Source organism: Erythrolamprus reginae, chromosome 6, assembly GCF_031021105.1.
Source record: "Erythrolamprus reginae isolate rEryReg1 chromosome 6, rEryReg1.hap1, whole genome shotgun sequence".
NCBI lineage: Eukaryota > Metazoa > Chordata > Lepidosauria > Squamata > Dipsadidae > Erythrolamprus > Erythrolamprus reginae.
In genome coordinates, this window is record NC_091955.1 from 1,753,173 (window position 1) to 1,769,084 (window position 15,912).

Below are 15,912 nucleotides of genomic sequence, written 5' to 3' on the forward strand. Positions count from 1 at the left end.
TTCTTTTTGTATTAAAGAATTTGTATAGTTCTCTTTACATTTTGCAAAAACGGTGTTGTCAACACTTCCTTATTATTAAAGCGTTTTCAAGATGAAAGAAAAAATTAATCTGACCCTCGCGTGCAGCTTTTTTTCGCTTTCCCGACCTACCTGATCGTCTTGTAGCCAATTTTGTCCGAAACGGGAGAAAAAAACAAGCAGTGTTTGAACCTGCTCAGTCCCAGAGCGATGAAAAACCACTTCCGTGTTCCTGCCCCGTCAAAAATGATATGGACATATCTGTTCTGCCTGGCGTGACAGCTGAGCAGTAATTAAAGTCAAAGTAAAACACACAGGCTGGAGTTTCAGAAACACAAAAATATATTTCATTAACAAGTTGGCTGAGAAACACAATTATGGCAAAAGAATGTCTGTTTACTGCCAAAGAATCTTGAGTTATCTTCAAGGCCGATAACGAATGTCCCAAACCCCCCAAGGTTTGTAAATAATGTCTCTGAACTGGGTTGAAGCAAGGGAACTTTTTTTGCAACAGCTACAGTCTTTCATGAAACAAATGTCCAAAGGCTGGGTTTCTCCAAGGAAGCAAGGATGTTGGCTTAGAGAAAACTCTGGATCTATTTCTTTTCTCTGTTAAACCGCAAACGATAACTCCTGCCAAGGACACTCCCACAAAACCTCCCCTTTTATGCACGCTGCAGAATTCCCCATGACTCTCAGCTGTGGTCAAGATCTCCTCCTGCGTCTGCGCAAATGTTCCTGTCTCCCCCTCATCCTTCGCACACATACATTCAGGATTGGATCATCAATCACCCCCTCCTCATCCGACCCAGGTAAGGCCCTAGTTGGGGGTTCCACAGGCATTGCAGGGGCCTCCACCTCTGTCTCCCCAGCACCTCCAGCTTCCATCTCTCCTTCCCCCTTCACTGTCTGAATCCTCCAAAAGCCACACAGGTCTCCGATGCTCGGACAGACCCGGCCCCTCTGGTGCAAAGTCCGTTACCAGAGGACCTGGATGTGAGCCAACCACAACAGTATCCAGGAGGTTTCCAAGAATCAAACTGGGGAATAGCAGTTTACAGTCAACATATTGTCCCCCAAGCATCTGGCTCCTCATTTTACTGACCTTGTAAGGATGGAAGGCTGAGTCATCCTTGAGCCGGTCAGGATCGAACTGCTGGCGGTGGGCAGGAGTAGCCTGCGACATTGCGTTCTCACCACTGTGCCATCACCTCTTTTCCAGATAATTTCAGAAAAGCCCAAGTCTCCAGCCACGGCTAGTCACATCTAAGAACTAACCAGCTTCAATCCAAGCTCAAATAATGGTCAATGCGGTGCTGCCATCTACTGGTAGAAACAAATATATACTTCTCTTCTATGCCCTTTCAGGCAGTCTTAAAATTCCCTTTGCAATAATTATTTCCTGCACACGTGGTGGATGAGTTTACGTGATGCAAAAATGTACAGCAGAAACCAAAAATGCCCCTGGGGTTTGTTTGGGTTTTTTTTGCCCCACTCCAGGAAAAAACTGACCCCGATCTTCCCAATATTCATTGGACCGCTCCAATTTAATTGTGGCGCTTTTAGCTTTCCATATATTTATTTTGTTTTATTGTAAAAAAATAAAATACGAAACAGGAAAACAAAACCGGAAAAAAAACATCAGACTTCCAGCACTCACAACGACGAGAAAGAAAAAAGGAGGGAGGAAGATGATCCAAGTATCAAATAAACATTAAACACAGAGAATCCACCCCGGACGGATGCTGGAAGAAAAGAATAGATAATTTTTTCTCCCCTTTACGTAGCGGGTCTACAAATAGATATGAGGTTTCCCATCCCTGTTGGGAATTAAATAAGCAAATATTCCAGGTGAGGAATAATAATCAAATTGAACTTTTAACTGTTATTGCACATAATATTTTCTACCCAGGTGACGCCCTGTTTAATGAAAGATGGTTGGTTTGTATTGAATTAAAACCAAATTAAAAAAAAATAATTCAAGACTATAAAATAACCAAAAAAAACCAAACCCCTCCCAGAACTGCATGGCTGGGTGGGGAATTCTGGGAGTTGAAGTCCAAACAGGTCCCAAACTTGACCGACATTGGCCTCAGCCGTTTCCTCCAAGCTTCGGACCCAAAGTTCTCACCCCTCTCCCGACTTGCCTGGGTCCCCAGAGGAGGTTGCGGTGTTGTCACAAGGCGTTGTACTCCACACATTTGGAGGGGTCGGTGGGGAAGTGTTTCTGGCAAATGGTCATCAGCCTCTTCAAGCCCTGCGCAAAGGAGGACGCGGGTTCTCATCCCAGAGCCCAAAACTTAACGGGGGGGGGGGGACGGACGCTGGAGAGGTTGGGGTTCACCATGACTTTGGAAACGCAAGAGGCCAATACGAATCTCTGAAGGACGCGTCCAGTGTTGGGCCTCTACCGGATGACACTGCACCGATAGCAGAAATGGGCTGCACATGCAGCTCTGGGTGACCAGCAGGTGGGTGCATGCGTCAGAACGAGATTTAGCTCCTGCACATGCGCAGGAAGCAAAATCTCGTGAGAGGGTGCGCACACGCATGAGATTTCAGCAATTTTCTGTGCATGGCGGAAGCAGAAAAAATAGCTGAAATCTCATGCGCCAGTGCATCTTCTCGTGAGATTTCGATGATTTTCTGTGCATGCGCGGAAGCAAATATTCGCCAAAATCTCATGCACCCACACATCTTCTCGTGAGAGTTGCTTCCCGCGCAAGTGCATAAGCCAAATCTCGGTCCGATGCACACGTGCCCACCGAACACACCCGGGTGACCAATGGGCGCGCATCAGCACCGGTAGTGGCGGTAAGTTGGAACCCCTGCCTGGAGGCTTCCACCAGTTCCGTCCCTCTTACCTGGATGTATTTCCTCTGAGTCTCGTCGTTCAAGACGTGGGCCACGTGCTTGGAGAAGATCTTCTCGCGACCGGTACGGGCGTGGATGCCCACCATGGTGACGCCAATGGGCCAGGGCGCGTTCCCGATAGCCATCTGGAGGTAGGCGTCGTTGGCCTGTGGAGACATTCCCAGTCTGTATCAGGCACGGCAAGGCAGAGCCTGGAGGTTGGACAAGCCTTGGTCTGGAATGGCCTAGAGCAGGGGGAGGCCAAGTCGTGTGGACCTCAACTCCCAGAATCCCTGAGCTAGTATGATTGGCTGAGGAATTCTGGGAGTTGAAGTCCACAAGTCATGGAAGAGCCCACTTGGCCCACCCCTGCCCTAGAGGGTTTCCTGATTGAGCAGGAGGGGTTGGACCAGAAGACCTCCTAAGGTCCCTTACAACTCTTCTTATTCTGTTAAGCAGCAGCAATTCTGAAGTTCTACTCTTCAGAAAACAGGGGGAGATTGCTAATCTCTGAAGAACTTTCTGCCCCAGGTTCTAAACTCACATTTTCTAAAATAAGCAGACAATATAAATATGTACATTGTTTAATTTATCTTGTATAAATGAACATTTATAATAATAAATAATAATTTATTAGATTTGTATGCCGCCCCTCTCCGCAGACTCAGGAGACAATTTATATTGTTTAATGTAATTGATCAGTGCCTAAATTCTGGACCTTTTGGCTCTCTAATTCTAAACTTACATCTTTTTCAATATGCTGCTCAATAAAATAAAGGAAACCCTTAAAAAACACAATATAACTCCAGGTAAATCAAACTTCTGTGAAATCAAACTGTCCACTTAGGAAGCAACACTGATTGACAACCAATGTCACCTGCTGTTGTGCACATTCAACTTTGTACAGAACAAAGGATTCAAGGAGAATATTTCCTTCATTCAGATCTAGGATGTGTTATTTGAGGGGTCCCTTTATTTTTTGAAGCAGTATATAAATAATATTTGTCTTGTTTAATTTATATTGTTTCATATAATTAACCAGTGGAACAGCCTGCCTCCAGAAGTTGTGAATGCTCCAACACTGGAGGTTTTTAAGCAGATGTTGGATAACCGTCTGTCTGAAGTAGTGTAGGGTTTCCTGCCTAACCTGGGGGCTGGACCAGAAGACCTCCAAGGTCCCTTCCTATTCTGGTATTCTATTGCTCTGGAAAGCACGCTGTTTAGACTTTCAACATCTGAAGTTCAGATGGGATAAACTTAAAAAAAAAATGGGCAGTACCTTCACGTATTCCCTTTGCAACATGAATTTGATAATATCGGTGATGGATTCTTTGATGTCTGCAGGCAGACTCTGAAAAGAAGGAAGCACAAACCCCAAGTGAGGCAAAGCAACAAATAGCATTATGGGGCACGATGCTAGTTCACGGCCTCGCACTGCGCCCTGGATAGCAAGCGAGTGTGAACTAACGACTAGCAACGACTGACAGATGGACTACACCGAAGGATTGGCGGTTAATGGCAGTTGGCAGCCACATATCGTATTTTTCGGAGTATAAGAAGCACCTTAGTTTTTGGGGAGGAAAACAGAGGGGGGGAAATCTGCCAACTAGGTATTCATCTGGCTAGCGTCCTGGGTCTGGTCAGCTTCAGGACATTATTTTATCCCCTGGTTAGAGGTGGAAAAAACCTTATTCGGAGCAAACAGCAATGAAAAATCCTAAGATAAAATACAGAAAATAGTATAAGGGCAGACTAGATGGACCATGGGGTCTTTTTCTGCCGTCAGACTTCTATGTTTCTATGAAAAAACCCTAGACAGGCATACAGACTGGGAGGAAGCCCACTTAGCAGTAGTGACTGTGAAAGGGATCTTGGAGTCTTGATGGACAGCCAACCAAATATGAACCAGCAATGTGCAGCAATGGCTAAAAAGGCCAACACAATCCTAAGCTGCATCAGCAGGGGGATACACTCCAAGACCAGAGAGGGATTAATACCACTCTACTACGCCCTGGTCAGACCACACCTGGAGTACTGCATCCAGTTCTGCTCACCACACTTCAAAAGAGACATAGAAACTCTGGAGAAGGTGCAGAAAAGAGCAACCAAAATAATTAAGGGACTAGAAACCAAGACTTACGAAGAGAGGTTGCAGGAACTGGGCATGGATAGCCTAGAGAGAAGGAGGGCCAGGGGGGACACGATAGCAGTCTACAGGGACTTGAAGGGTTGCCACGGAGAGGAGGGGGTCACTCTATTCTCCAGGGCACCAGAGGGCCAGACGAGGAACAACGGATGGAATCTGACCAAGGAGAGATTCAACCTGGAAATAAGGAAGAACTTCCTGATGGTCAGAGTGATCAACCAGTGGAACGGCCTGCCAGCGGAGGTTGTGGACTCCCTAACTTTGGACATTTTCAAGAGGAGATTGGACTGTCACTTAGCTGGGGTGCTGTAGGATTTCCTGCTTGAGCAGGGGGTTGGACTTGATGACCTGCAGGGTCCCTTTCAACTCTAATAAACAAATAAAAGAAGATTGCAAACACTTAGGGCTGGAAACAATCTGGCAGGCGTCGTTACCCTTTTGCGGAGTTTTCTGAAGAGAGGTCTCAGGTACGACTCCGTCTGCTTCTGGGTGGCGCTGTTCAATTTCCCCTGGACGCCCCGTTTCAAATAATCCTCCCGCGCGTTCAGGTCCTTCGCCCAAACTCCGAGAAGAAACTGAAAGACAAGCGAAACCCTGGTTAAGCTACTTTTCAACACAGACTAACTTTAAGTCTCCATACGTTTCATCCACAGGCCACCTTCCCCAAGTGGGGGCCTTGAGAAGCGTGGATTTCAACCCCCATAATCCTCAGCCATGGGCACTATGAACTCTGAAAGGTGCCCAAAACTAGGCAACACATTAAAACCCACATCATTTTTGAAAATGCCTGGATCTGTTTGACCTGGTAAGACGGTTAATAAAATTCTTCTCATCAGAAGAGGCTATAAAATGCAATTGAGATCCAAAAATGAATCCCAGGAAAAATGTTTGTACATCACATTTATTGTAAAGATCCTTCTAAAACCGTTTGTTAGCAAGCTATGAAAATGGTATTATAAAGAAGTATACTTGCATGAAAGCGGACGGGTTGTCTGTTCTTATTGTGGGTTTTTAGTATTTTTAATGTTTTTATACTACTTATTGTCATTGTATCTATTTTTATTTTTGTGAGCTGTCCTGAGTGCACGAGGTGAAGGAGGCCTATTAATCTAAATAATAATAACAATAACAACAATAATGAGAAGGAGGAGGAGGAGAAAGGAGGATAGAGAAGAAATAGAAATAGGAGGAGGAGAAAAAGGAGAAGGAGGAGGAGGAGAAGTAGTAGTGGTAGTAGTATATAATCCATGGTATGGAGAAGGATTTCCAGAGTAGAAATAGTCCAGTTTTCTGTCATCTCTCAACACACACAGCACAATCTCCCCAAAACGAGAGAAGCCTAAAGTTTGATAGATGATAGTTTTTAAAGCAGCCTGTGATTTTATTCTTTTGCGTAAATTCCTACCAGCAGTTTCTGAACATTCATCCCAATTGAAACACCTAGCAATGCCAAGTTCTTAGCCCTAAAAACCGTACAGGTATAAAATCAAGGCTCTCATAGCTAATCAGGAAGTTTAGAGTTTTGAGGGATGTCCTCTTTGGCTTTTTTCTACCTTCAGGAATTTGGTGATGATGTCCATATCTTTATGGTCGTTAACTCGACCTAAGGACTCGCCCAGTGCCTAAGGCAGAAAAAGAAAGAAAACAAATTAAGATTTATTTCCAACACTGGACTATGACACAAACCTACAAAGCTCAGAAACATTATATTTTAGAGACGATAGTTAATGCAAGCCAGGACGTACTGGATTCTGGAGAAGGCATTCTTCAGTTCTTCTATTACTTAAAAAAGTTGGAACCTTTTCCCCAACTTTTATTCAGTATAGTATGGGCCGGGATGGCGCAGCGGTTAGAGTGCAGCACTGCAGGCTCCTTCAGCTGACTACTAGCTGTAGTTTAGCAGTTCCAGATTGAGTCCATGAAGTCTTTCCTGATACATTTTATGCTTAAGACCTTCCACCATTCTTGTAGCCCGTCTTTGGACCCGTTCAATTTTGTCAATATCTTTTTGTAGGTGAGGTCTCCAGAACTGAACACAGTATTAATAAAATAACAATAGCATTTAGAACTTCGACGTATACAGTGTTCCCTTGACTTTTGCAGGTCCGGCATTCACAAAAGGTCTATACCACGGTTTTTCAAAAAAAATTAATTAAAAAATACTTTGCAGGTTTTTTTCTACACCACAGTTTTTCCCGCCCGTGACGTCATACATCATCACCAAATTATTGTTAATAAATAATTATGTTAATAAATATCAGGAACATTAGATATCTTCTTCAATGGTGAGTACCAGCAACAATGGTGAGTAATAATCTAAAGGTTGTTAAGGGAATGGGAAATGGTAATTTAGGGGTTTAAAGTGTTAAGGGAAGGCTTGTGATACTGTTCATAGCCAAAAATAGTGTAATTACTTCCGCATCTCTACTTCGCGGAAATTTGACTTTTGCGGGCGGTCTTGGAATGCATCCCCCGCGAAAGTCAAGGGAACACGGTATACCGCTTCCCAGTGCTTTCCAGCCCTCTCTAAGCGGTTTACAGAGAGTCACCATATTGGCCCCAACAGTCTGGCTCCTCATTTTACCCACCTCGGAAGGACAGAAGCATGGAAGATTGACCTCATGGTCCATCTCATCTGCCCTTATACTATTTCCTGTAATTTATCTTAGGATGGATCTATGTTTCTCCCAGGCGTGTTTAAATTCAGTCACTGTGGATTTACCAACCACGTCTGCTGGAAGTTTGTTCCAAGCATCTACTACTCTTTCAGGCAAATACAGTAATATTTTCTCACGTTGCTTCTGATCTTTCCCCCAACTAACCTCAGATTGTGGCCCCTTGTTCTTGTAGGTTCACTTCCCTATTAAAAACACTTATGGGTGGAAGGCTGAGTCAACCTTGAGCCTACTGAGATTCGATCTGCCAAACTGCTGGCAGCCAGTGATCAGCAGAAATAACTTGAAGTACTGCGCTCTAACCACTGCGCCACCGAGGCTCATGTAAAAGACCTTCCAACTCTGTTATTCTGAATTCACAAACCTGAGAATAAATATCTTTCCCAGAACATGTTGATGACAATTTTCCTTATACAGGTAACAAAAACCTTCCCATGAATAAAGCTTCCTGTGTCCTCCAACCTGCCAAAAGTTCAAGACTCTGTTGACACAACGATTGCATTCCGTTCGTTGACTTGCTTTGTGGAGGAAGAGACAGCCGGAGGAGCATCGTTGTTCCTTTGGACCGGATCCCAACCAAACAAGACACACCTTGTCAATGCAGCAGGGACAGGAGCTTCTTACAATGCGCACCTTGTGTGGCCCTGTTTTTGCTGGCGCGTGGCCCCCCCAGCCCAAATGTCATGCTGCCGTACCTCCAGTTCTTCGATGGTTGTGTTCTCCTCGTGGACTTTGAGGTCATTCTGCGAGTCCTCCTCTCCTTGTTCCTGCCCGCCCACAATCTCGTTCAGATACTGTTGGTCAATCTTGTCCAAAGCCGCCTTCAGGTCATTCCTCAACCCCTGGCGAGAGAGAGAGAAAGCGCTTGAGGGATGCGCCAAAGATCCAGATGGATCGGAACAAGACTTGAACGGCTGGGCCCAGTCTAACAAAATGAAATTCAGTGCAGAGAAAAGTAAAGTCCTACACTTAAGTAAGAAAAACAGAATGCATTATACAGTGATACCTCTACCTACAAACGCCTCTACTTACGAACTTTTCTAGATAAGAACCGGGTGTTTCAAGATTTTTTTCCCTCTTCTCAAGAATCATTTTCCACTTACAAATCCAAGCCTCCGAAACTGTAACCGGAAAAGGTGGGGAGAAGCCTCCGTGGGGCCTCTCTAGGAATCTCCTGGGATGAAACAGGGCCGGAAAAGGCAGGGAGAAGCCTCCATGGGGCCTCTCTAGGAATATCCTGGGGGGAAACAGGGCCGGAAAAGGCGTGGAGAAGCCTCCATGGGGCCTCTCTAGGAATATCCTGGGGGGAAACAGGGCCTCCACCCTCCGTGTAGTTTCCCCAATCGCACGCATTATTTGCTTTTACATTAGATTCCTATGGGGGAAATGTCTTTTTCTTACAAACGTTTCTATTTAAGAACCTGGTCACGGAATGAATTAAGTGCATAAGTAGAGATACCACTGTATACTGCTCAGAAAAATAAAGGGAACACTTAAACAACGCAATATAACTCCAGGTCAACCAAACTTCTGTGAAATCCAACTGTCCACTTAGGAAGCAACATTGATTGACAGTCAATTCCACCTGCTGTTGTGCGCATTCAACTTTGTACAGAACAAAGGATTCAAGGAGAATATGTCATCCATTCAGATCTAGGATGGGTTCTTGGAGGGTTCCTTTTATTTTTTGAGCAGTGTATATAGGACCCAGCACATCACAATCTGCACAGCTGCAGTGTTCCTGTGTCTCTAAAGTCCCTCTCCCCAAATCCGATGGGACACACAAACTGGCCCCAGGTTTTCTCGCGTAGAACCATCGGCCGCAACGTTAAACGTTTATTCCCTTTTTCAAGTTTTCTACATCAACTGTAAAGCGAATACACAGAAGAGTGAGGGGTGAAAAGCAGCGCTGGATTTTATTTAATCTTTTTTATCTCAAATTATCAACATGCTCATTGTTAGGACTCTGTCCATAACTGTTGGGTTGGCAATATATTGGGCTGTAGGTGTTGCAGACTGCCACAAGAGGGAGACAGAGTTCATAGCTTATTTCTCTGAGTTGCCCTCTCTGTTTCTCTTTGTCTGGCTACTCTCTGTTAGGTTAGCCCTGCAATCTCTCTGTATTGCAGTTATGCATATCAACTAAAACGTGTTTAAGCTTGATACCTTTGTTTGCTGATTATGACAAAGACAACTGGTAAAAAAGATTATGTACTTGCGGGGGTAGCCAACACCCTAGAAGACAGGCTCAAATTACAGAAAGACCTGGACAGACTAACACAGTGGGCCCACACCAACAAAATGATGTTCAACATCGACAAGAGCAAAGTCCTTCACCTGGGTAAAAAAAAACCTGGACACACATACAGCCTGGGAGAAACCCCTCTCAGAAGTAGCGACTGCGAAAGAGACCTCAGAGTCTTGGTGTTTAATCAACTAAACATGAGCCAGCAATGTGCAGCAGCAGCCCAAAAAGCCAACTCAATCCTAAGCTGCATCAACAGGGGGATACACTCCAAGACCAGGGAAGTCTTAATACCACTCTACTACGCCCTGGTCAGACCACACCTGGAGTACTGTGTTCAGTTCTGGTCACCACACTTCAAAAGAGACATTGAAACTCTGGAGAAGGTGCAAAAAAGAGCAACCAAGATGATCAGGGGTCTAGAAACCAAGACTTACGAAGAGAGACTGAGGGAACAGGGCATGGATAGCCTAGAGAAAAGGAGGGCCAGAGCGGATATGATAGCAGTCTACAGGTATATGAGGGGATGTCACAGAGAGGAGGGGATCACTTTATTCTCCAGGGCACCGGAGGGCCGGACGAGGAACAACGACTGGAAGCTGACCAAGGAGAGATTCAACATGGAGATAAGGAAGAACTTCCTGACGGTCAGAACAATCAACAAGTGGAACAACCTACCAGCGGACGTTGTGAACTTCAACACTCTGGACATTTTTTTTAAAAGAGGAAATTGGACTGCCATTTGGCTAGGATGCTATAGGGTTCCTGCTTAGGCAGGGGGTTGGACTTGATGACCCGCATGGTCCCTTCCAACTCTAACAATAAATAAAAATAAATAAATAAATATTTAGATTGTTTTTATCGGTATAGTTTTAGATTGTTTATCTGAATATATTATTTCTCAAAGTAAAAGAAGTCTGTGGAGAGGGGCGGCATACAAATCTAATTAATAATAATAATAATAATAATAATAATAATAATAATAATAATAATAATAATAATAATAAAAATAAAATTTAATTCAAATTAGTGTAATCTCAATCTAAATGTTTCTGTATGTGCACAACCTTGGTAAACAAGGATTATTCTGCTCCTACATTAACACCCATTCCAAATAAACCGACCCAAATGGAAACACTTTTCACTCAGATCTTAAAACATTCTACTGACCAATTCATAAGCAAGAGAAGAGGCCTTCTGTGTTTCACCAGGAAAGCAACAAATACATATGATAAGCAAAGTATTGCTTTGGCAATATACTGGCAGGTCCTTTAAAGCAACGGAGAGAGGAGAAGAAAGCAGAGGTTGCCTGCAGGGCTCCTGTGTAAATCACTTCCCCACTTCATCTCCTTTACCTTGTTCACTTCCGGAGCCAGGATTTCTATTTTCCGCAACCGCTGAAAAGCGTCGTAATCGGTTTCCCCAAAGAGTCGGACGGGCTCCCCTCTTTCTCTCAGCCGCCGAATGACCTGGAGACAGACAGCAAAAGGCTCCGTCAAGCGGGAAAGACCCACTGGGCAGCTTCTGCAAAGAAGGCGGCTCCATCGAGGGGGGTGGGCTGGGCATGGAGCCACATCAAAGGTGCTCAAGAGACATCACAATTGGGGGGGGGTCTCACCTCAAACATAGATAGGTGGGTGAGTGGGTGGAGAGGGAGGGACAGAGAGGTAGGTATGGTAGATATGGACGATAGACAGACAGACATAGATACGGTAGATGGATGGACAGATGATAGATAGATCAGCCAGAGTGGCGCAGCAGGTAGAGTGCTGTACTGCAGGCCATTGAAGCTGACTGTAGATCTGCAGGTCAGTGGTTCAAATCTCATGACCGGCTCAAGGTTGACTCATCCTTCCATCCTTCCGAGGTGGGTAAAAGGAGGACCCAGATTGTGGGGGCAATAGGCTGGCTCTGTTAAAAAGGGCTATTGCTAATATGTTGTAAGCCGCCCTGAGTCTGAGGAGAAGGGCGGCATAAAAATCAACCAACCAACCAAATAAATAAATAAATACATACATACAATACATGTAGACAGAATACATATAATACAGGTGAGATGATGAAGATAATGAAGACAGGTAGGGACTAGGTAGGTAGGTAGATGATAGATATAGATAATAGACAGATGGAGAGATATAGATACTGTAGATGGATGGATGGACAGATGATGATAGATAGATAGATAGACAGACAGACAGATAGATAGACAGACAGATAGATATAGATACTGTATGTAGATGCATGGACATATAGATGATAGATAGATAGTTAGATAGATAGATAGATAGATAGATAGATAGATAGATAGATAGATAGATAGATAGATAGATAAACAGACAGACAGAATACATATAATACAGGTGAGATGATGAAGATGATGAAGATAGGTATGTAGGTACTAGGTAGGTAGAGGAGAAGTGTAGATGGATGGACGGACAGATGACATACACCGGCACAGGAGCTCAAAAGCTGAAGACGTGACCAATCCTTTGGCTTTACCTCTTGCCTGGAAAGAGTCATGGGCAGCTTCTCCTCGGCCAGTTCCAGCTCCAGCACCGGCTTTGAAGACGCGGGGTTCTCCTCCTTTTCGGCCTCATCGCTGACCTAAATAGTGTCGAGGGGCACAAATTAGAACCCACAGCTTTCAGTAGGAAGGCACAAGATGGCTCTCAAATGAATCTACAACACCTAATTTAATTTAATTTAATGTATTTCTATGCCACCCAACTCCCGAATAAATAAATTTGAATAAAATTATTCAATTAGCCCTTCCATTGTTTTTAAGGATTGCATGGCTGTTCCAGGATATCTGTGGCCAGGGACTATATAACTGGCACAAACCTCATCCGGTTGGAAGGCAACACAACTTCACCAAGAATGTATAGACTGTCAAACGAAATCAAAAACTCAATATTTTTTGGAGAGGGAGCTAGCGAAGACGCAAGAGCCAACGCTTTCAGAGTTAAGGTAACCAGGGACTCTTTTTTTAAAAAAAATGTACATGATTGACATGTGTCACATTAGAAAGACGCGAGAAGATGGCCCGTCGCACAATTCAGGAAGCCCTCTCAGTTCTTGCTTTTGGAGGCGTGCTAGTCCCAAAAATAACAACGAGCAGCAGTTTACTGACAGGAGAAAGAGAGGGAGAGAATGCAAGGGGAAGAGGTGAGACTGCCTCACAATTTCTGTACTTAATTCAATTTGTATAATTAATAAAAATAATAATTCATTAGATTTGTATGCCGCCCCTCTCCAAACACTCGGGGCGGCTCGCAACAATAATAAAAATGCTGCCTAATTCCCTACTTTTTCAAAAATCAAAGTACAGGGAGTCCTCAACCTACGACAACTGAGCCCAGGATGGCTGGTCAGTAAGTGAGACCTCAATTAAGCGAGTTTCGCCCCATTTTACGATCTTTCTTAACCACCAGTAAGCAAAGTGTGGGCAAGGCTTTGGGAGGCAAAAAATGGCTAAATTCAGTGTATAAGACACACCGACATTTCTGCCCTGTTTTAAGGAGGGAAAAAGTGTGTCTCAGAAAAATATAATAACTGTTTTAAAGTACAGTATCCTGTATTATTACTATTTCCCCCCAGCTGATCAAATGCAAGCTTTTATAGTCCCAAAAGCACTTTTTCCAAAAGGCAGCTGGACTTTCTTAGATTTTTTCCTTGGAAAATGTTTCGCTTTTCATGCAATCGTTGAACTGAAGAAGATTCTTGGATGAGAGGCAAACAGTATTGCGTTGCTAGCCGGTACGGGACATACTGCGTACTGGTAGCAAAATGGAGCTGTGCACACAGCTATGGGTTGTTGGCGTGCATGTGCCTAGTGAGATTTTGCTTCTGTGCATGCGCAAGAAACAAAATCTTGCGAGAAGATGTGCGCGAGAGAGATATTTCGGTAACTTTTTGCTTCTGCACATGCGCAAAAGCAAAAAATTCACCAAAACCTCTCTTGTCCATGTGTCCTTTCATGAGATTTTGCTTCTGTGCATGAACAATAAGCAAAATCTTGCACGAGGATGTGCGCAAGAGAGAGATTTTGGCAATTTTTTTGCTTTTGCACATGCGCGAAAGCAAAAAAATTGCCAAAATCTCTCTTGTCCACGTGTCCTTTCATGAGATTTTGCAAGAGGATGCGCGCAAGAGAGAGATTTTGGCAATTTGTTTAATTTTGTACATGCGCAGGAGCAAAAAAATTGCTGAAATCTCACACAGATGCCTTCTCATGAGATTTTGCGTCTTGAACTTCCCAAAACACAAGCTATTTACAGTATTCCACTGCCTGAGAGCACCTGCACCAAAGACAAATTACATAGAAACATAGAAGACTATGAAACATAGAAAAATAGAAAAGTTCCTCATGTGTCCAATCACACTTGGCCAATACAGGATTTCTATTCTATTTTCATCTTTCGAGGCTTCGTTTGGCAGGTTGTGGGTGGTTTGGACAAGCAAAATAAATCAAGGCAGCCATTCAACCGCTTTCTGATCTTGGCTCAAGGGGATTGAATCAGATCTGCTTTGCATGCCTGGTGGGCACAATGTAAAGAGAAAAATAAATAAATGAATAAGAGCAGGTCCATTCTCAAGCAGCCTCATTCATGCCCTGGAGAAAAGAAGCCAAAGTAAAATTTGAAAAAAAAAACAACTCAAAATAGCTGCATATTCATGCATGGCTCTTCCTGCGTTGCAAACTTAGCTGGGGGATTCGTACCTCTCTTGGTGGCGTCTCCCTTACTGGCTAAAGTGCAGGAGTGACAAAATGAGAGAAATAACCGGGATTAATATATTTTAATACAGGGCCAAAGAGAATCATGACTGACATGAACAGCAAGCCAATACCTGGTATCCGCATCTTTTGAAATAGGCCTCTTCATCCTTCCTTGCTAACTCGCTGCGCTTGAAATATTTCTTATTTCCCTGAAAGAGAGAAATGACATCGTGTTAAAGAGAAATTTTGCTTTTAATTTTCTCTCTGGGGCAATATCCAATAACAACCACCCTGTGAGGTAGGACAGGCTCCATGCACCATCACACACACCCCAAAAAAAGCCAGGAATGTTTTTTTAAAAAACACCTCACTTTAAGGGCATATAAACCCAAATAAATCAATAAAATAAATAAATATCTTGCTTTAAATCAGGGCTCGCCAACCTAGGACGCTTTATGAGGTGTGGACTTCAACTCCCAGAATTCCCCAGCCAGCAAAACAACACACACACCCCATATCAAAGCTGAGTGAGGAATTCTAGGAGTTGAAGTCCACAAGTCTTAAAGAGGCCAAGATTGCTCTTAAATGATCCAGATTTCCTCCTCCGGGAGAGGCGGAGGGGGCTCCTAAAGCGACCTCCCACTGGACAACAACCCCGCGAGGTAGGCCCTCACCGTCAGCAGCTCCTTCTCCTCCAGCAGCTTACGCTTCCGCTCGACCTCCGCCTTGAGAATGTCCATCATCGCGGGGAAAGGATAGAAAAAAGAAAAAGCAGCCCGCAGGCCCGCTTCTGCGTTTGGCCGGAAGTCCCGTCGCCAAAGAATAGCGTCATTTCCGTCTAGGAAGGCCTGTAACGCGGCGTTCGGGGACGTAGAGCTATTAAAATGTTAGAGGCGCCGCCGCGTTCCACGACTTCCGGGTTCCTTCGTACTCTCGCAGTTGCTATCCTCCAAAGGAATTAAAAGAGATGCGCCCGCGCTTGGATCGCGACTGGATATTTTAAATATTGGACTTTTAAAAAAAAAAAAATGGTTTATCTTCAAAGGGTTTAGGGGCAGGGAAAAGTGGAAAGACCCACCAATCAGAATAGAGCTAGAGCTAGTCTAGAGGTAGGCCAAGTTGGCTGCTCTATGACTTGTGGACTTCAACTCCCAGAATTCCTGAGCCAATCATGCTAGCTCAGGAATTCTAGGAGTTGAAGTCCACAGGTCATAGAAGAGCCAACTTTGATTTCAGCTATTTTTTTGCTCCTGTGCAT

At 44.1% G+C, this 15,912-nt stretch overlaps 1 protein-coding gene across 4 annotated transcripts; it reads right to left on the bottom strand.

The window, feature by feature from the left end:
- Positions 1-342: 342 nt before the first annotated feature.
- PRPF18 (pre-mRNA processing factor 18) lies at positions 343-15,461 on the bottom strand. 4 transcript variants are annotated; one of them, XM_070755057.1, is made up of 11 exons: positions 15,329-15,452; positions 14,786-14,863; positions 12,437-12,541; positions 11,293-11,406; positions 8,388-8,534; positions 6,571-6,639; positions 5,452-5,592; positions 4,151-4,222; positions 2,883-3,038; positions 2,166-2,275; positions 343-1,341 (listed from the first exon to the last, which is right to left on the bottom strand). In XM_070755057.1, the coding sequence occupies exons 1-10, from the start codon at positions 15,395-15,397 to the stop codon at positions 2,195-2,197; spliced, it is 1,032 nt and encodes a 343-aa protein (XP_070611158.1). In that variant the 5' UTR covers positions 15,398-15,452; the 3' UTR covers positions 343-1,341; positions 2,166-2,194. The 4 variants fall into 4 exon arrangements, with proteins under 4 accessions (XP_070611158.1, XP_070611155.1, XP_070611157.1 ...); XM_070755056.1 differs by lacking the exon at positions 343-1,341 and adding an exon at positions 1,570-1,609 and having other exon boundaries at positions 15,329-15,461; XM_070755055.1 differs by lacking the exon at positions 343-1,341 and adding an exon at positions 1,579-1,763 and having other exon boundaries at positions 15,329-15,461.
- Between the last annotated feature and the right edge of the window lie 451 nt (positions 15,462-15,912).

Excerpts from the sequence above, each read along its gene's own strand:
- PRPF18 (XM_070755054.1), bottom strand. The coding sequence starts at position 15,397 with ATGATGGACATTCTCAAGGCGGAGGTCGAGCGGAAGCGTAAGCTGCTG. Across the intron at positions 5,593-6,570 it reads TCATCACCAAATTCCTGAAG|TTTCTTCTCGGAGTTTGGGC; the intron begins GTAGAAAAAAGC and ends CTTGTCTTTCAG. Across the intron at positions 4,223-5,451 it reads TCAGAAAACTCCGCAAAAGG|AGTCTGCCTGCAGACATCAA; the intron begins GTAACGACGCCT and ends CCTTCTTTTCAG.